Here is a 21,412-nt window from a genome sequence, read left to right on the forward strand (position 1 = left end):
TAACAGAAATAATTATGCACAAAGAATCTCAGGTCAACTAATGCTTCCTGCAATCAATTAAGGACAAAACAAAACAGAAAAACAGAGGAACCTTAAACTTAAGACTTAAACCTTAAACTTAAGCCCTTCAAAAGTCTGAAACAAATTGACTTTGACATTAAGATCAAATGATTTCTGCTGGCACAGTGGTACATGCCTGTAATCCCAGCACTTAGGAGGTGGGCCAGGCGAATCAGGAGTTCAAAGCTAGCTTACATGAGACACTGTCTCAAAGGAAAAAAAAACAACAACTTTAAAATGAAAGATCCTGCTACTGTCTTTGCTACGCCAATTTCTGTCTCTGTTTTCAGAAGACTCAGTAGCAGTAGCAGACAAAAGATGGACTTCCAGTTAGGTCACAGGAGGATCACAAGTAACTTTTTATATCTAGTGTGAAACCCAAACATGAGCGTTTGTAAAATTAAAAATCCAGAAACAACCCCCCCAAAACAAGAAAGCAAACTCCCCACAGGACACGGAAAGGTATAGTTCTTAGGACCCTAGACTATGCAAGAAAAGTGACCTGAGAACACTGGACTGACGCAGAGTGCTAGGACACTGGGCCAGAAAATAAAACAGATTATTAATATATACTGAATCTAGATCCAAACTGGTAACATGGGCTGTTCCGTACTATAAAATAATCAGTGTGTTTCCTAATTTGGAGAGTCTTAGAAAGGGCAATAAGAATACACATGGGATACATTGTGTTTCTGGCATGCGCAGAGTGCATTGCTTATACCAGGTTTGGAATTATTTGAAGAATAAGCAAATGAGTGACGACGAACTTAAGGCTCACATTTAAAAACAGCTTTTTGCTGACTCCATGCCCAAACTGTTGGTTCAAAGAAGGAAAGAACACACAAATATCTGAAATATTGTCTAAAACTTTATTTCAAAGTTATCCATCTCGCTATGAGTAAGGTGTGTGGTTAATGCTCCGTGCCAAAATTGCCAGGCTTGCCCATTGCCGGCAATGGACTCTGAGAAAACCCACTTCTTGGCACCCAAACATTAAATTACTCTTTTCCAAACATTCAGAACTCTCAATACTTGCAAAAGAATTACATGCACCATTTCCCCACCATTCTTTAAATCTGAACTTACATTATTCATCTATAGCAGTGGATGTTAAAATGAAATCATTTTAACCAATTAAAACTGTACAAATCAAAATCCTACTGGTTAATATTGACAAGAATATTTTACAAATGCTACATTACATATCACTTTGCAATCTGAAACATCACACATTTATGTGCTTAGATAACTGAAACTTCACAGAATTGAACAGCAAATAAAGTTAAAAAAAATTTAGTTCTGTACATTAGTTCCAACTATCTCTATTTTACAGTCTATGAGGCTCATGTCATTGTTCAGCACCAAAATCACCCAGAGAACTTTCTAATGAATTTTCTTATTCATCTCTTGTGGTAGTTTTTTGTTGTCTTAAAAGTGAAAGTTAAGGAAAAAAATGTTGTGAGTTCCACTTCTAGATCTTGAAGAGAATATTCCTTTTGGCTGGTCAGACTATGTGAAATTTTCACTATGTGAAAATGTGGGTTATATTTTCTTATTTTCATTGGACAGATTAAAAAGACAAACAAAACACAGAAATACACAAACCACACAGAAAAAAATGTGTCCGGTGAACTTAGCTGTCAGCCTATCAACTGGACCTGGAACACTGTGACCTAATAATGCCCCGCCCCAACCCTCCTACTTTACCTCTGGTCCTTGCCAGGAGGGGCTTAGGACTGCAGCAAGCTCCCTCACACCAGTCACTATGAACCGGCTGGAACCAGTTCCCCAGCTATGTCCAGAGCGCCCAGGTGAACCTGCTCAGAGCCAGCATCCTTCTGCTCACGTGATCACGGCTAACCTTTCTCATTTATGCTTCCTCCAGATCCTAGGACTTGTCTCCCTTCAGGATTTACAAGTCTTCGAAAAAGATAGTATTTGCCTTGCCATTTTTCAAGCAGGGTTTGTGCGTAACATTTAAATTCCACAATCCCCAACCTAGAAAAGTTTTTCAAAAGCTACAGGTACTTTTATTTGTTAAAGTATAAAATTCTTACACATTAAAAAAAAAAACAAAAAACAAAAAAAAAAACACACCCAATTTTTCAAATTGGACACTAGTACCTCCGCTCGTCGACAGAAGCACTCAGTTCATGCCGTGTTTGAAAACTCAACTGCATGCATATAAACGTCCAGAGAGGTATAAAGTTTACAGAGCCTTTAACATCACTGCAGTACATTCACCACTGGCCAGACCACAACAGGAAGCGTGTTAGCAAGTTCAGCAAAGACTTCTCCAAGAACACAACAGTTTTCTAGGCTCTGTGTCAGTTACACGACATTTTAAGCAACATGTAATCTTTAAAATTGTCCCCAGACATCCAGTTCTCCAACTGTTCCCATTCCCCAGCCCAGCCCAAAGCCACTGTGAGGCCTTACACCCACAGAGCTCTTAGTGCTCCCCGTTAGTAATGACGGCGGATTCCGGGTCTGTCGCTGTTGCAGGGAGTCTTGGCACTTTCTTAGCAGGGCTTGGGATATGCTAAAACGAAAAGAAAACAGTTGTTGGCTTTTTCAGTTTTTTCACTAAGACTCATAGGATGAATTAAAGTACCTACAGAGAACCTAGTAAAGGACAAATTCAGAGAGGCTGACACAGTCTATAAAGCTTCCCAAGGAGAAAGCTGAATACCCTGTCTAGACCTTACAGTGAGATGTTCATGTAATTATTCATACAGTGAAGGAAGAGGGCCCCAAAACTTCAATTGTTAGAACTCAGATACTACTAACTTGATGTGCCACCTACTTGGTTTAATAGCAAGATTATACACTCACCAGAGCTGCAACAAATGGGGGAAATTAATAATTCCAAAGTTCAAGTTCTTGGTTTGAACCTGGCTTTACCACTGACTTCTATAATCCTGAGTGTTTAGACTTCTTGGGGCCTCACTTTAGAGTTAGGACCGTTCGTAAATCTCCAAGAGGTTAGTATAAGGTTTGTGAGGATTATAAAAGGAAATATAAGTAAAGTGTCTAGCACATAACCGGAATTCAAATCACAGCTCCCACCGTTACTTCTGAAAGTCTCAGAGAAATGAGGGGCTCAGCATCTTCCTCCTCCATATTGCTCACCAGCCCTTAAGACACAAATGAGCCTTCTCTCCACACCAAAATTCCCATCAGTCCTAGTCCTTAATAAATCTAGTACTCATCATGTGCCTCCACAGCTGGAAATGGCACAGCTGGCCTCTGAGCCTGGAGCCCTTGCTCAGAATCACTCTGCTTTACTGACATTTCTTTAAGTTGCTGTATCTGTTAGGGTGCTGAAACCCAGAATGAGAATGTCGCCTATCCTGCCAATGAGGAGGACCAAGCCAGTGAGGTTTACCAACCTCCGTTGCTGTGCTCGAATGCACAAGTCCCACGCCTTCATCCAAACTGTGGCCGTTAGAGGAGGGGCGCCGAGCGTAAGTCCGTCTGTGCTTCTCATCCACTCTCACTAGGTACCACGTTCCTTCAAAGAGCGAATCTATTGAACACTGGGGAATATAGTTGGCTGAAAGAAAAGCAGGATACCAAACATTACTCACGATAGGACCCATCTGGAAACAAACTCAACAGAATTTTCCTGTTTCTCTACAATTTTTCCTGACATCCCATTAGGACTGCTCCAAGCCGTACAGACTGTCTGTTTAACATGATTGCAGGTCTCCAACACAGTAGTTTACCTAAGTGATGTGTGTCCTCTCTGAGCTTCATGTTCTCAGCAAAGACATCCGGTGCCACACAAGTTCTTGAGTCGAGCCTTGATTTAAGATCACATAAACTTGCTGTGATTTTGTCAAGAGCAGACCCTAGAAGAGCAAGTAAGTTTAACATCAGATGACAGAGAATAGCATGTCTCAAAGAAACTTAATAAAATGTGGCCAAATGCAAATAACTTGTCTCTTTTAAAAACTACTGGCTATTGTCCAGCTAAAATACAGATGGTATCTTCTTGATACAGCTTCCTTCTACCTCCGACCAGACATTATTTAGTATCAGCTAGTCCACAAGTTAAATAACACAGGGCTTGAAACTATAAATAACTTTTCTATAGCCAATAATCCTCAGTATAATTTTCAATGATGCTAAGTTTTCCCTCAATATTTTTGTGCCTTCTTTCTCAAGGAAAGTACAAATATTTGCTTCAGTACAGTCAAAACCACAGGGAAACCATTTGGTCTATCCGCTCTGAAGGCAGACTGGTAGGGTGGAGAATATAATCTATGTGGAAAGAAGGTATGAAATTGAGAATGGGATGATTGACCAGATTGGCTAAGGTGCTCATTGGAGAAGGCTGCTGAGGCAACCTCACCACAGCAGGCTGGCAATGTGCTCTTGCTGAGACCCAGCACTGACCTGGCGTGGCATCTTGTGTGACTTTAAGGGAGTACAGGGTGGCAGCCAAGCCAGACCCATAGGAGAACACTCCGATCCTCTTCCCTGCCAACTGCTGAGGGGAGTACCTGCGGAAGGGAAAAAGGGCAAGCTTAACAGATGCACTCTCCACCTTGTCAGGAGCCACACGCGCAGTCCAGAGCCAAACACAAGAGCTAACTGGAGCTTTCTTGTTCTCTTTGATACTTGGTCTGCCCACACAGGCTGGACCGGCACTGACAATCTTCCTGCCTCAGCCTCCTGCGTGTTGGGGTTACAGGTGTGTGCCGCCATCCCCTGCTGAGTTTAATGTTCCTGAAGACCTAAGAGTTTTATTTAACACTGCTCTAAGGAATCGGACTTGAGGTTTTAGTATCAGAGCGCACACTCAGAACAGAAGCTTACATCTTCTAGGAAATTGGGCTTAGTAAAACTAAAGAACCACACATAAATCCTCATCGTTAAGGACTTGTGGTTCAATTGCGGGTGAAGAATAATAAAACTATGGAAACAAGGCCAGGAGAATACACGATTAACAGATACCCAGGGAAGAGCAGCAGCCTTAACCCATACGTCCTTCACATCAGTAGACGGCAGCAGAGCAGACCGAAGATAAAGTAGCATTCAGAAAAGCGCAGTCAGGGAACAACAACTCATAAAAACTTACTGTGCCAGAAGAGAAGCAAGGGAACCGTATACGGAAGATGTGTACATATTTCCATTCTGATTTGAGACAAGCAAAGATGCCTTTGTTTTCTGGTTAAATAGCTCAGAACTAGCCTTCATAAACGCCTTCTCCACATCTCTGTCAAAGTAAGTATCTTCTAATTTAACGTCCCTGAAAGAGTATATTAGAACAGACAATTATATAGCATTTAAACACCATGCTTTTATTTTATTAGTAGTTGTCCTAGTTAATATTCAAATCTTCGAATATAGGATTTTGTTTTGTCACTAATTAAAACTCAGGGAGCAACATCGTAACTGTATAAATGATGTTAGCCACTTGTACAGTCTTTGCCTAATGTTGCTATCATCAAGTAAAGACAACTTGATACCGGCAGGCTGAAAGACTAACAGACACACTAAAGATTTAGAGCCACTAAACACAGAAGTCTTTCAATACAGCCATGTCTATCAATGTAGTTTAAAAAGTCATGATATCATAGGAATTAAGCCTTGAAAAGTCAAGTGGGAGTTCAAATGGAGAAAGGGTGGTGAACAAGAATGAATTTCCCACGCACAGCACACCAGCAGTCTGAGACGTGAGGAGAAGATCAACACTGGCGGACTGCAGGATGACCCCGGGTATGCGGACTACAGAGGAAGAGTTAATGGAGCTATGGTAAGCACCGGCATGTCTGTGAGACTGGAGCTCTTAAGAGAAAACTAATGTATTTGTGTGGGGAAGCCAGCTATCACTGCTCTAGAGGTGGTGTTCACTGATAAGGTGACTATGTTAGAATAGAATACTGCTTTGTGTTGTTAAGACAGGATTTCTCTGTACACCCTGGCTGTATGGCTGGCATTAAGGGTGTGCCACCACCCCCCAGCTAGAATAGAATACTTCTAACATCTTTTTGACTATAGTTTTCAGGTCTATACAAAGAAACACTTAAAATGAGCACAACAGCTTTCTTACCCAAAGGCTTCCAGGCCACTGTAAATACTGTTCTTATCTCTGTTCTGATCATTAAGAAAGTCATTCAGGAACATCCGAGCTAGAGATTTCTGCACCAGTTTACAATACGGTGAGTGAAAGATCATGAAGCCAAAATCATTCAGGGTAAAATCTTTATCGTTTCCTTCTGAAATAGAAGACAAGGAAAGGATGGGATCCACAGAAGCCAGCTTGACTTTAGGACAGGGTAGGGTGTTTCCATCTTTATTTACGTACTCATTTAAGAACTGAAACAAGTTTATGTTCTACACCACAAGCAAGAGGAGGGGATGGTAAAGAGCTACTTGTCCCAACCCTTAAATAGCAACTCCAAATCCTGTCTTAGGAAATCTCTCAATGGTCTAGAATGTGTATTTAAACAAGACATTCAGCTATGTACGACTGTATCCCTGATTTTCAAATGTAAGAGTCATAACCTAAGAGCAGATCAGTTGGATCAGCATGTCTTTCTGTTTTAAGTAATAGACAAAAATGGCCAGCTACATGAACTTGCAGCACTTCTGTTCAGCGCGCGCGCGCGCACAGACACACAGACACACAGACACAACACACACACACACACACACACACACACACAGTGGGTTCTCATCAAAAAGTTAAAATATCATCCTGAGAAACCTGAAATAGGAGGATCACGAGTTGAGGTCAGTCCAGGCTAGAAAACCAGACTCAACCTCATGAAACACTCCTGTTGAATAATGACATTGAAAATGTACTCTTAAGTACAGTACAAACAGCATGCACTGTTCCATATTTAACTCTTAAACAGTGTATTTTATATACCACTATAATGTTTCTTTTCATGGCTACTACATTCCTCAATATTTGTTTTGAATATTATTATTATTATTATTATTTTATGGTTTTTCGAGACAGGGTTTCTCTGTGTAGCTTTGCGCCTTTCCTGGAACTCACAGAGATCCGCCTGGCTCTGCCTCCCGAGTGCTGGGATTAAAGGCGTGTGCCACCACGGCCCGGCGAATATTATTTTTAACCCTCTCATCTCTAACAAGTCAAGTTGTAATATAAGGAAAAGTAACTTTTTAAACAGTTGCCTCTGAAAAAGAGTTGAAAACTAAAACTTATTTAAATACTTTTCTTAAAAAATTGACAAAGTTCAAATTTCTTTTGTAATATAATTGATAATTCAACTTAAATTTTTGGACTAGCTCAGCAGAAATACTTACGTCTTTACCTAAATTACACATTCCTATATTTAGTACACGAAGAAGCGGTAAAAGATATTAATGAAGGTTGTTAACCAAGGTTTCTCACTACAGTTACCCAGCACATTCTTGCACTGCTCTGGGGATGCCAGAATCTAGTCTGAGAACAGGGGTTGGAGGAACGCCCACCTTTCTGCCACTGGGCGCGGATCTTTTTGCGGTAGACAGAGTAGCAGCGGTCCAATGCACTGAGGTAGCACTGTATGGAGAGTTTCCCGTCCACTACAGGGTATTCAGAGAGCATGTCAGGCTTGTAAAAGTCATAGGCGTGCTGCATGTGTGTCCCACGGAGCCCTATTGGAACCCAAACAGAAGATGTTGATACATGCCGGCTTCATGATGTCTGTATTTTAGTAAGCAGCACACTGCCCTGTGTAAGGGCTCTCCTCAACCAATCAACCCACAGCATTTCAATACAGAAGTGCAAGGTGAAGCCATAAATAATTAAATAAAACCTAGAGTACCATAGGCAGTCCCACGGCTGCTGCAAGTTTCCTAAGTGAATCGACTAGGAAATGCTGCTGCTATGAACTTGGCAATGATCGTGGGCACATTACTGCTCTAAGTTATTTCCTCAACTCTACTTTCTGGACAAAACTCACAAAGATAAAGGGATGCACATAAACACTCGGCAGCCAATAAACAGTCAGCAAGCGGCAGCATCTACTACTATGTTCAAATTTCTCAGAACATTGTGTCCGTACGACAAGTAAATATAAATCAATGAGCTAGGCCTGCTAGCACAGACCTGTGTATGCAGGTCTATATACCTGTGTAATCCCAGGTATTCAGAAGCCAAAAAGAGAGATCAAAGCTGCAGGTCTACCTAGGCTACAGAGAGAGCGCTCCAGGCCAGCCTGAAGAACATCTTGAAATTTAAAAACAAAGGGCTTTGGATAAAGCTCAGATGTAGAATGCTTGCCTACCACGCACAAGACCCAAGGTTCAAGCCCAGCACCACAAGAAATAAGAGAAATGTCTTCTCAAATACTCACCTCGGTCGAAAATTAAAGGAGCATTTGGCCCAATCAGCAGAGCCACAGCTCCAACTCCACCTGTAGGTCTGGCATTTCCTGTGGCATATATAGCAATATCACCTGCAACTACCAGAGCATACCGTCCTGAAAAATAAAAGCAAAGTGATCAAAATTACAAAATCATGCATGTGAATTCAAAAGTCTTATATCTTCCCCAGAATATGCTTTTCCCATATTGGTTAAAAAAAAAAAAAAAAGCATTCTGTCTAAATTTTGAACAGATCATTTTTCCTATTATTGCTCCTAAAATAAACAATTCACATAAGCTTAAAGTCAGTCATCTTTCTGAATTGTTTGGACTATTACAGCTAGTACTCGTTAACACACAGCACTGACTATTGGTGGGCTGGGGATATTGTTCATTGCTAGAGACCCTGGGTTCCATCTGGAGCACCAAGCAGAAGAGGTAGCAGGTCTATACATCCTCAAGAAGAGCTATGTGTGTGTGTGTGTGTGTGTGTGTGTGTGTGCGCGCGCGCGCGCGCACGCGTGCACACACACGCTTGCTACTTGTCTGTTTGCTTATGTTTTGTTTCAGAATGCAGACGTGAAACATACCATCCCAGGAGCTGGATTCAATCCAGTTCACAGCATTGAAGACTGCGGCTGTACCTCCATAGCACGCATTGGTTGTATCTATGCCTTCTATATCTGTATTCCCAGACTCCTCAAACAGTTGCATCAAATTAGACTTCACTGATTTTGACTTGTCGATGATTGTCTCTGTTCCAACTTCTAGCCGCCCAATGCAATCATAGGACAGACTATTTCTCTCCATGAGATTCTGAACCACAGTCAGGCAAAGAGAGTTGATGTCTTCTCGGTCCGTGCAGAAGCCCATCCTGGCCTGGCCCAGGCCGATGGTATACTTTCCAGCATCTACACCATCGTATTTTTCCAACTCAGCTTGATCAACATATTGAGAAGGAAAGTAGATCTCAAGGGCAACAATTCCCACATCTTTTGGCCAGCAAGCTTCTGCATTCAACGGAAGTGACCCAGGCATGGTGAAAGAGCTGTACAAAGAAAAAAAGAAATATGATTTTAGATGTTAGGTTACCAGCTTTTCAAGTTCAAGGCTGCAAAACAGGTGGTGAGAACTCAAAATTCACCTGGATTACTGCAGTTTCTCTAAGTCTAGTACATTGTATTGGAGGCAGTCAGTTAGAAATACGTAAGCAGCAGCTTCATGAACGGAATACTACTAGTTAGCTTGAATTATAACCTTTTAGAGAGGCTTCCGCCTTCCTCAAAACTGGGTATCTTAAGACTTAAAACATGGATTAGAGGCTGGGATACAGCTTGGTGGCAGAGCACTTGCCTAACCTGTCAAGATTCTGGGTTCAACCCCTAGCACCATACACACACACATACACACACACACACACACACACACACACACACACACACACACACACACGCACGCACACAATTACCGGTGAGCAACCCTTCTGTAAGATTTTTCTATTATAATAAATAGCTATGAAATAAAATGATGATTTAAAATAGGGCTGAGACGGGGGCTGGAGAGATGGCTTAGCAGTTAAGAGTGCTTGCTGCTCTTGAAGAGGCCCTGGGTTTCACTCCTGGCACCCACATCTTGTGGCTCACAACCTCCAGCAGCCCCAGTTCCACTGGACCTCTGCCCTGTGGCCTCCTGACCTCCACTGGGACCTGCACTCCAGTGGTGCACATAAACACAAAGAGACACACACAACAACAAACAAACAAAATCTTTTTTAAAGTATATGAATGGCCAAAGAGAATATTTATTTCTGACCACTCTCATGAAGTATCAACAACTAAGCCACTGTCTAGATTTACCTACCAAAACAACAACAACAAAAAACTAGCCCTTCAGACCACTGTTGTCTACCCTGGGACAGGTCATTTAACCTAGGAGCCTCAATGCCTTTAAAAGGTTTATTCATCAAGAAATGAAAAATCAGTCTGGATGCTTCCAACAGGGTGGGCGTGGAGGGCCTTGATAACAAGGAAGTGGTTATAAACCTACTGGCTGGGCTGTAGGGACAAAAGGCAAAAGCCATTCATTCTTCAAACTATATGAGACTACACTCCAACAAGCCAGTTCCCATGTTGGGTATGTAATAACTGGGTAATGCTGCTCAAGAGATGGAGCTTTAGTTCTCCACCCATCTAAACATGTAGTTTGCCAGCTAACTACCTTCTACAGAACTTGACAACCTACTGCTAAGCTGACACTAAAAATGAAAAGTCAAATCCATATCACCTGTCCTCTGCCACTCTGAAAACTCTGCTTTAATATTAACAATTGCTAGGGTGCATTAATTATGGAGACCACGGGGGCGTATCTAAAGCAGAAAAGCTTGGTCCTTAGAACACAAAACACCTTTATAGCACAAAAGTCATTAAGTTGTAGATATATTAAAACATAAAAGCCAGGCATGGTGGGTGGTGCACACCTTTAATAACAGTACTTAGGAGGCAGAGGCAGGTGGATCTCTGAGTTCAAGGGCAGCCTGGTCTACAAAGCAAGTTCCAGGACAGCCAGGCCTGCTATAGGAAGAAACGTTGTTTCCCAAAACCAAACCAAGCCAAACCAAACCAGAATGTAATAAATGAGCTCCTAACAAGTTAAAAATTTTCCCTTTTTGATAGGATATTACTCTATAGCCTAAACTGGTCTGAAATTCAAGGTGATCTTTTCATTTCAATCTCTCAAGTGCTAGGATTATCAGCAAGCATAGCAACCATGCCTTGCTCCAGATTAAAGATTTTAAGGGATGCTAGTCAAATCTTCTAGACACAAGACTCTTTCTCTCTCCTTTCTTTTTTTTAGGGGGTAAGGTTGAAATGGGGCTCACTAAGTGCAGCCTTAGCTGGCCTGGAACTCACTATACAAACCAAGTCGGCTTCAAAAAACAATCTGCAGCTGCCTCTGCCTCCCAAGTGCTGGGATCAAAGGCATGTGACACCATGCCCAGCAATTTTTTTTTTTTTTTTTTTTTTTTTTTTGGTTTTTCGAGACAGGGTTTCTCTGTGTAGCTTTGTGCCTTTCCTGGGACTCACTTGGTAGTCCAGGCTGGCCTCGAACTCACAGAGATCCGCCTGCCTCTGCCTCCTGAGTGCTAGGATTAAAGGCGTGCGCCACCACCGCCCGGCTAATTTTTTTTTTTTTTTTTTAACATTCTCAGAAACAATTTGCTGGAACAGTCTTTACCTCTGGCAACCACGCAGTCTGGGGGAACTGAATTCCAAAATTATGATATAATAATTTCAGGGGTTATGATAAAAACCAAAAGGATAACACTGAAGCCTTCTTACTCTTTTATAGTTCTTCAAAGGATGCTGTATCATAAATATTCTTTGTGGCACACAGGAGGTTCCTCAGGAAATTACAACTCTTGATATAAAAAACTCAGAAATGTCAGACACTGTACAGCAATATGAACCTAGCACTTAGCAGGCTGAGGCAGGAGGATCACCTGAACCCAGGAGTTAAAGAACAGCTTGGGTAACAGAGTGAGGTCCTGTTTCCAAAGAAATAAATAAAATGTCAAGCTCTAACTATGAGCACACTGACAATCAATTTGGTTTGTTTATTTGTTTGTTTGTTTGTTTGTTTTTACTTGCATGGCATTTGAAGAGATGGTCCTTGGGAGGTGAGGTCATGAGGATGAAGAAGGAATTAGTACCCTAGTATTTCTGATTGTGAGCCTAGCCTTTATCAGCTGAGTCACCTCTCCAGCTCAGATTAATTAGCACCCTTACAAGACATCAGAGAGCTGGTTCAAGTCTCGTTCATGCGTTCTATATCTGCCATGACAAGAAGGCAGCCATTTCCAATCCACAGAAGAGCCTTAAAGAAGTGACCATGTACCTTGAGCTGTGCTCCAAAACTTTGCAAAAAAAAAAAAGTTCAGTTGTTTAACCCTCCAGATTATGGTACTATTTTGATATGGTGCTAATTTGTGATGGTATCCAAGCAGATTAATAGACCTGGGTGACCTCAACTAAGTCCAATGCATTTGAATTTCTTCATGTCTTAGACTTTTGTATACCCCATTTTACCAAGTAAAGTATATATACTATTCAATGGGAAAACAACAACTAAATGTAATAATTTGCCAATTATATCCCTTAAGCCCTAAATTACTGACGCTGGTTCAGTGTTAATTACATTAAAAACAGTATCATCAGCAACAGTTAGACACCGCAGCATACATCACAATACAAGGGGTTCATTCCAGTGATAGCCCAGTAAGAAAGGGTAAAGAAGAAAGAAGTCCTTTTTAAAAAAATTTTTAGACAGGATTTCTCTGTGTAGCCCCGGCTGTTCTGGAACTTGTTCTGTAGACCAGGCTAGCCTCGAACTAATAGGGATCTGTCTACCTCTGCCTCCTGAGCGCTGGGATTAAAGGTGTGCACCCCCACCTCCCCACCCCCGCACAGCAGGATAAAGAAACCCCTACCTCCCTAGCTCTTAAATCTTCAGCTCCTTCTCTGCACGCTTACTGTCTTACTCTCTTACTGTCTTACTCTCTTACTGTCTTCACGTGGCACTACTATAGCAGCTCTCTATCAGTTCTACGATTGCCTAAAGTTGGTACCCACGTGACCACACGGAGGTTGAGAGGAAGACATAAAGGACTGCCTGCCCATTACTAGGCACAGAGTCTAAAGTAAGTCCTTGGCATAACCCACAGCAAAAAGTTCAAAAATTAGCGTTAAGACAAAAAGACCAACATGCAGGGCCCAGAATTCACTCTCCAGAACCTCGGAAAAAAAAAAAAAAACATAAGCGGAGAAGGGAGCCGGACCATACACTACGGCAGCATGTAGGTGACCAGTCTCCAGACTCCCTTCTGAGGGTCCCACAGCTGAGGCAGTCGGAGGGACCCCTTCACCAGCCTTCTTCCCCTCAGGTTCTTCCAGCTCTTCAAACTGCTTGCAGCATTGGTAAAGACAGCTGGACTTCCCCTTGCCTTTGCCCACTGGCTTACAGTGCTTTTGGTAGTAAGATGAACAAATACACACTCTCTGAACATTGCAATGCACTTTCCCACTAGCATTTTTAGAGAAGATTTGAGAATATGTTGCTCCTAAATACCAAATCACCCTTCACAAAAGTGTAGGTTAGCTTAAACAGCCCACAAAGCATCAAGTTCATGACTCAGATTTTATATGTATGATGTATGTATGTATGTATGTATGTGTATATATATATATATTGTGTGTGTGTGTGCATGTGAATGCTGTCTAATTTGGTCAATATTATTCATTCTTGGAGACTTTCTACTAGCTATGATATTTCCAATGTGTTCTTGGCAAACCGATATCCAATTTGAAATAAAACAGATCTAACTTGTGGTGGTGGGGTGGTGGTGGGGTGGGGTGGGGTGGGATGTGAGGAGAGGGGAGGGGACTAACCAAGCAACCAAACAACACCCAGCTAATGAGAAGAAAATGAAGACATTGCTTGATGGCACTTAGAAGAACAGAAAGCTGCTATAACTTCCAGCCTGAATGCTACTGTTGGGTCTCCTCGAAAATGCTGTAATGGACCAGACATAAACTGGTGGTGGGAAGGGCTAACCAGTCAAACGAAACCTAGCTAAAGGTCACAAACACTTGAATTATGGTGTTTTGGCTCCTTATCCTGTCTGAGAATGAGATATTTTGGTTAATTCACTATTCCTAAAACATGCTTTTCTAAATAGAACTTTGAAAATCTAACAGTTAAAAACATTCTCTCATATCGCTTAAATTTTGGGTAATAAGGTAAATTATCTTTCACAGTATTCAATTTGCAATAAAAAAACTAAATAGAACAATTATTTATAATAAGATACAAAGATGTTTCCTTTCAATCTTAACATTATTTAGAAAGGAGGTCAAAGGTGCATGCCTACCACAAGCTCTAATAAACTGAAAGTCTTCCAACAGCCAGCACCTTCAGAAAATGGTCTTCTGCTCTCTAAAGAGACCACACCCCTCTGGAGGACAAAAGAAGCTACACTTCCTAACAAAGCCAGGCAAGAAATCTTGTTAACCCTTTCTAGAACTTTTGCTAGGGCGTAAGATGCTCACTCCCAACCTCTGTAAATAGTGAAGGAGAGAAGAAGGAGGGAGAGGAGGAGGAAGAAGAGGCGGAAAGCACAGGATGCTGGCGCGGACCAGGCAGTCCTGACCCAGTCCTCAAGCTCTCAGGGACAGGCATTAGCGTTGGTGCCTGGGCTATCATGAGTCTCCTGGCTGAGCTCCCCAGGGCCACTCCCTGCCCTGCCCTACAGCAAATACACCTGACAGTGTTTAGCTACTGCAGATTCTCAAGCTTTCCCTGTATTGATTAGGGTCAGCATCTTTCTCTCATACAAATGTGTGGCACTACAATACCCGCAAATAATCGGGTAGCTGGTCTAAACACTGAAACTGCTGTCTATTCTCATACAACCTTAAGGACTCACCCAGAGCCCAGAGAGGTATCTTTTGAAACTGTCATTTAAAAAGCATTATAGGTGCAGGGTGTAAAGTCAAACAAACTAGCCGGGCGGTGGTGATGGCGCACGCCTTTAATCCCAGCACTCGGAGGCAGAGCCAGGCGGATCTCTGTGAGTTCGAGGCCAGCCTGGGCTACCAAGTGAGCTCCAGGAAAGGCGCAAAGCTACACAGAGAAACCCTGTCTCGAAAAAACAAAAAAAAAAAAAAAAAGTCAAACAAACTACTGAGATCTCAGCATTTGCGGGGCCAAGGAAGAAGAACTGAGTCAGTTACTAAATAAGATCCTGCCCCAAACTAACAAATGGTAAATAAATAGATGATAGATAGATAGATAGATAGATAGATAGATAGATAGAAGCAACGTTGGCAGCCATGCCTATCTGTGATTATTTTAAATTAAGTTATATGGCTATATTTTTTTATTACCTATATTTTTTCATGTTACAAGTAGACACTAACTTTTAAATACAAAATTAGAAAGTCTCCAGAAGAATTTATAACATTAACTAATTTTTAAAGATAACATATAATTCTAAAAATAGTGTTAGGAATATATGGCTTGAGGCATGGTGGCACATGCCTTAAATCCCAGCACTTGGGAGGGAGAAGCAGGCGGATCTTCGAGTTTTCAGCCTGGTCTACATAGCAAGTTCCAGCCAGGTGACATAAGAGAGAAAGGAGTGGGGAGGGAAAGAAAAGATTATATGGCACACACAAACTGTCATTAGCTCTAGGATCAAAATTACACCCCTCCCATTAGAGAAAACACCTTCCTTAAGACATGACTGGCGCCATACCTGTGTGAAGGACAGAGAACTGCAGTCTCCAGGTCGGTCACTGTTTCCTTCTTCAGGCACTAGAAGTTTCAAATGAGAACTTCTTTTAAAGTCATAAAGCACTACACAAATCAATGACTTCAAAGAGTTAAAACACGGATTTCCTTATCTAATTATATTATGCAAAAACAATGCAACACTGCTTAGAGAAACACGGCACTGAAGGTTTATGAACAACTTGCCCTTGATCACGGCAACAGGTTCAGCTCTGCTGAGGAACCAACATCACATCACCATTCAGACTGTGAACTATGATGCTGGGAGTCACGTCTTCCCATTAAACATGGGTTACCGAGAATTGGGATGAAGAAGCGCAAGTAAACGCTCCTGGGCTAGTAAGCTTCTAGAATAAAGAGACCTATAGTTTCCAGTTTACTTTGCACTAAAAGAGTTTTAGCAATAATTTGTGCCTCTTTGAATCCCAATTTCCTCACTTGTAAAATAAAGTTCCACGCCCGCCTCTCTTCCCAGCTCACTCTGAAGGGCTGTTGAGATGAGATGAAATGTGGGAACTGCTTGGTAAGATCAGGCACTAATACTCCCCCATGGGAGGATACATCTGTAGCCCCAGAATAAATAAGCCTTGAATTTTTAAAAAAAGACATTACTACATTGCGGGGGGTGGGGGGGGGGAGGGAGAGGTTTGATTACAACATTATACATACACTTTCAGAAAATAGCTGATCTTTTATTCTTGATAGTCTCAAATTACACTGTGTTTTCTGTAAATTAAGCAGTCCACGTCAAGCCCATTTCTCAGTAGGGTAGAAACGCCACTCCTTCCCCATGTTGAGATACAGCAACTTAGTAGCTTCTGGGAGCCAGGACTGTAATTTGTATCAGAGGTATTTCCCGGAAATGCTACCACACACCTTTTCTACTTGTTTATTTTTTGCAGTGCTGGGATCAAACTGGTGCTAGTCAAATACGGGCCACACCCTCGGTCCTCTTTCTATTTTGGTTAAACTGGGGAGAAAAAGTAGGTGGAGTGCTGTGGAATGGTCTGTATGTCAAATTGCTCTGAATGGTCAATAAATAAAACACTGAATGGCCAGTGCCAGCAGGAAGTAGTGGACAAGAGAAGGAGAATTGTGGAAGCAGAAGCTGAGCAGAAGACACTGCAGCCGCCGCCATGACCAGCAGCATGAAACACCAGTAAGCACAGCCATGTGCAAGTATAGATTTATGGAAATGGATTAATTTAAGATATAAGAACAGTTAGCAAGAAGCCTGCCACGGCCATACAGTTTGTAAGCAATATAAGTCTCTGTGTTTACTTGGTTGGGTCTGAGCAGCTGTGGGACTGGCGGGTGACAGAGATTTGTCCTGACTGTGGCAAGGCAGGAAACTCTAGCTACAGTGGAGGGTGGAGAAAGACACACAAAGAGAACCTGAGCACCTTAACGCAAAGAAGACATAGAGGGCTGTGTGCTTATTACAGATGACATAAAGTCCACATGATCTCCAAAAGAGAGAAGGGAGCGGGAGATGGCACCTGGGAGAAAAACCTATCAGAGTGGCTTAGCTTTCCAGTCTATTCTACAGTTGCTGGGAGGGTGCAGTTCCGCATCTTTTAATCTAAAAAACTTGGAACCCAAGTGCACCAAAGTCCAAATTTTTTTGAATGCCGACACCATATTGTATATAGAAAACTCACCTGAACTCACGTGTCGTGTCAGTCAAAATGTACGCAACACTACAAAGATACTACTGTATCTTCAGATTTCGTGTGTAAGGTGTACGTGAAATGTTATTTTCACCTTTAGACTTCAGTCTTAACTACAAAATGAATCTCTCCCTTCCTTCCTTACACACACACACACGCTTCAAAACACGAAGCACTTACTTCCAGACCCAAGCATTTCTGATAAAGGACACACAGCCTGTAGTGCCAAAGTCTAAAAAAAGTTATCAGACTATTACATCCCTTCAGAGCAAATGATACGAGGAGTTAACATGGATCAAGAGAGAGTTAAAGAACTAACTGCAAGCAGCCACACATACCACAACAAAGGCTTGGAGACTCACAAGCCACAATACAGGCATTCTGAATTTGGCCAGGACTCATAAGACTTGCTGCATTTACTCAGCAAGGTTTCTCCTTTTAGCTCCCTCCACAGCCTTGATTTACACAAGCACTCAGATAAACTAATCTAGTACACACTGGTACCTGACTAACTGGAAGCAGCTATTTGCTGATCTCTGGCATTATTACTGGAGAGAAAACCAGGCTATTCAGAACGTTCATCTTTCTTTAGGAACATACAAGCAAAAATTGTTAGAAAAGTATTTAGCCTCATCTGTACACTTGTACCTAGATCTCTGAGTAAAACACACACAGCCCTGACTCTCCCAGAACTGGTCTGCCAATTAGAGATTCTATTCACATTTATTTACTCTGTGTGTGTGTGTGTGTTAATGTGCCACGACGTGTGTGAGAGTCCGCAGACAACTTGAGAGTCAGAGGATAACTTGCCATCATGGCTTCTTTCCTTCTACCTCCATGTCCTGGGGAGTGACTCAGGTCATTAAGACTTGGTGGCAAGTGCCCCACTTGCTGAAATATCATATGGGGTGGAGGTTGGGAGGCTCTATTCATCCTTCAAGGCTCTCTTCTAAGCTATCTTTTCTAGAAAACTTTCCTAAATAAGTTACACAACTGTCTAATCAAGGACCTGTATTCCTATACAGATGCATCGTTCACACTCAAGTCTGCATAGCCTACTCTACTGGAATATTAGCTATGAGGAGTCTTTGTATCCACACTGGACAGTATACTTTGATTCTTTTTGTTCGTTTGGTTTCAAACAGGGTCTCTCTACGTAGCCTAGCTGTCCGGGAACTCACTATGTCGACTAGGCTGGCCTCGAACTTGGAGAGATCCAAGTTCTCTTGGATCTGCCTCACCAAGTACTGAAATTAAATTAAAGGTATGCACCATGCCCAGCTTATTTGATTCTTTTGACAGTTGGTAGAGACTTTAGGGTAAAGAGCACTTAAAGACTGGCTGACTTTGGAGCTATTAACAATAGCTCCTTTTTTTTTTTTTTTTTTTTTTTTTTTTAAGATTCAAGTACCTGAGTACCCATTACCAGTAAGTTTTTGCTATCACTTCTTAGATACGCTAAGCTTATAGAGCCAAAAAATGTCTAGGAGTTTAAAGAAGTTGGCTCTCTACCAGTACTGTTTAAAGCAAAGGGTGGGTTGAATCATTCCCAGATCTGAATCTGAATAAAGTAAGGAGCCCAAACAGAACCAGAAAAGAACATTTGCCAGTCTTCTGATCATCATCACACCAACCAACACATACCCACAAACCCTGCAAAAAGAGTGCGCTTTGAAAGGTTACTTTCTCTTTTTTGCTCAGTTGACAGACATTAAGGGAACATTAGCAAGTGCCAAGCATTAGGCTAAACAGATTAAGACTAGTGCTAGCATGAACCACTAATTAGGCAACATGTTTCTCAACTTTTTTCATCTAAAAGTGACACAGCTGTCTACTATATGGCTTTCTAAGACCCAAATCAAGGGCTGAGGTTATGTTCTCTTTCTAAATGAAACTATCATCACGTTTGACCTCTTTCGCTTACATAAATGTAAAACCATGTAGATTCTGATACAGGATTCATCATTTCCTTCAACCACACTGCCAGTTTGGGTGGATAAGGGAAGGCCCAGCCAGGTAGTAAATCATTCTAGAAGACCCAGAAAACCCATGTTCCATCAATGTCTTGGGTTTTGCATTGCTTCTGAAAACAATGTATCTGAAATCTCAGTCTGAAAAAAAAAATCCTCAAAAATAAGTCCATCAGATGATAATCAATCAGAAGGCCCAGATGACATGCACTTCAATGACTTCAACTGTAAGTCTTTATACTCCCTCCTCCCCAGTGTCAGACAAGCCTTCTGAGAACTGGAATTTCTGAAGACACCAGACCTGCACTAAAAGGAAAATCTGCTAATTTAGGAGAGGAATACCCACAAAGGTGAGACACAAAGAAAAAGCAGTCTCTCTCCTTCTTGTCATGAGACAGGCTATTCTTGCTCTTCATCTCCATGCAAAAAAAAAATGGCTGAAACTTAAAAGTCTGATCAAAGAACTTAAACGGTTTGGAAGTCTCAAGCTGCAAAGAATCACTTGTGGACACCCTTGGAGGACTTTCAGTCTGTCTCCAATCTGGTGGAATCTAAAATACAATAAAAATTGAAACCACAGCCGGGCGTTGGTGGCCCACGCCTTTAATCCCGAGTGGGAGGCAGAGCCAGGAGGATCTCTTGTGAGTTCGAGGCCAGCCTGGTCTACAGAGCGAGATCCAGGACAGGCACCAAAACTACACGGAGAAACCCTGTCGGGGGGGGGGGTTGAAACCACAGCTTGTAAGGAAAAACCTGTAACTATGAGTAGTCTAGTATGTTGATTAGCATGCCACTGCTTCTCATGAATCATCCCTAGAACACAGCAAATGTTAGCAGCCATCAGAACGCAGAACCATCTCACTCCGGGGTAAGCCAGATCACCCGCAGGAGGGAGGGGTTTCAGCATAGGTGGGGAGTTAAAGGCAGCCAGAGATGGCCCAAGGCCAAGGCCACAGAGGCAAGCTTGGCAAGTAGGGCAACCTCCGCCACCTACTCCCCAATTCCTTCCTCCAGAGTGTTGCAAAGCAATTCTTTCTCTATCAGAGATCAAAGAAGGTCACGTTTTCAAAGATTCCCATACACTTGGCTTTGAAATTTCCTTGACTTAGCCCAGTCTATATGTGTGAGGGTTCTGTGGGCGTAGGGACATCACAAGTTAAGGCTGGTGGTTAACAGTAGGTCCTGGAGGTATTAGCAGGTGGGGAGAGGAAGAAGGGGAGGAAGGAGAGAGGAGGGGAGGGAATAGGAGCTCGAGATCACTAATGATTTTAAGCCAGCCACATACCAAAGGTGTCCAGAGCATCAGTCCTTGGCCAGGTCTAAATCACAGTTGTGATTTCTTGCCCCTGAACTGGGGAAAAGTAACACTCCCCACTACCTCTCATCAATGCTGTATGTGGAGGCCGGACACACCCCCTGCCGACCTACTAGCTTCCATCTGAGCCTGAGCTTCCCCATCCCTTTGGGGGTCCACCATGAACCGGAGGAACGCTCTGACAAGCCCGGCTCCCTTCTCATCCCCGGCTGACACCCCCACTTGGGTGGTCACAGCAACCTCAGAGGCGTCTCCGACTTCTCACTATGTCATCAGAACACCGGGCCCTCCAACGCCCTTTGCCTTCTCGGCGCCCCGCCTGCCCAGAGGGGTGTCCGGGCTCCCCTTCTCCGCCCCGCAGCGGCCCCGGCTCCCCAGCCCGCCGAGATCCCGCACAAACCCACTCCGGCGTCCCGTCCTCCGGGACCGGGTCCACGCCGTCACCCTGACCGGAGCGCAGTGCCTTCCGGCCTAGTCAAGGACACCGCCTCCTCCCCGCATACGCCGCCCGCGGCGGCACCTCGGCCGCCGGCCGTGCCGCCCCGCGCGGGACACTCACCCCAACGCGACCGGACCCTGGACGCAGACAGGAGAACCCACCGAGGACAGTGCACGGTGCCTCCCGCCCTCAGCAGCTTTATAGCCACCGACCCACCCGACTCCCGCAACGCCGGGAGGCGGCAGGGGGGCGGGACGGCGGCGGCGGCAGCCAATCCCGG

At 43.0% G+C, this 21,412-nt stretch overlaps 1 protein-coding gene across 3 annotated transcripts; it reads right to left on the reverse strand.

Moving 5' to 3' along the window:
- Positions 1–915: 915 nt before the first annotated feature.
- On the reverse strand, positions 916–21,375 carry Hmgcs1 (3-hydroxy-3-methylglutaryl-CoA synthase 1). Of its 3 annotated transcripts, none has more exons than XM_028885390.2 (11): positions 21,253–21,373; positions 15,704–15,762; positions 8,982–9,439; positions 8,382–8,507; positions 7,516–7,680; positions 6,122–6,287; positions 5,147–5,317; positions 4,462–4,568; positions 3,789–3,914; positions 3,453–3,616; positions 916–2,602 (listed from the first exon to the last, which is right to left on the reverse strand). In XM_028885390.2, exons 3-11 carry the CDS (start codon positions 9,427–9,429, stop codon positions 2,513–2,515), a joined length of 1,563 nt encoding a protein of 520 aa, XP_028741223.1. In that variant the 5' UTR covers positions 9,430–9,439; positions 15,704–15,762; positions 21,253–21,373; the 3' UTR covers positions 916–2,512. The 3 variants fall into 3 exon arrangements, with proteins under 3 accessions (XP_028741223.1, XP_037065320.1, XP_028741224.1); XM_037209425.1 differs by lacking the exon at positions 21,253–21,373 and adding an exon at positions 20,664–20,923; XM_028885391.2 differs by lacking the exon at positions 15,704–15,762 and having other exon boundaries at positions 21,253–21,375.
- Positions 21,376–21,412: the final 37 nt, after the last annotated feature.

This window comes from Peromyscus leucopus, chromosome 11 (assembly GCF_004664715.2).
Source record: "Peromyscus leucopus breed LL Stock chromosome 11, UCI_PerLeu_2.1, whole genome shotgun sequence".
Lineage (NCBI taxonomy): Eukaryota > Metazoa > Chordata > Mammalia > Rodentia > Cricetidae > Peromyscus > Peromyscus leucopus.

What these genes read in the sequence shown, in the direction of transcription:
- Hmgcs1 (XM_037209425.1), bottom strand. An exon ending in AGTGGCCTGGAAGCCTTTGG is followed by an intron (nt 5,318 to 6,121) that starts GTAAGAAAGCTG and finishes ATACTCTTTCAG; the next exon opens with GGACGTTAAATTAGAAGATA. An exon ending in AGAGGACACACATCACTTAG is followed by an intron (nt 3,617 to 3,788) that starts GTAAACTACTGT and finishes CTTTTCTTTCAG; the next exon opens with CCAACTATATTCCCCAGTGT.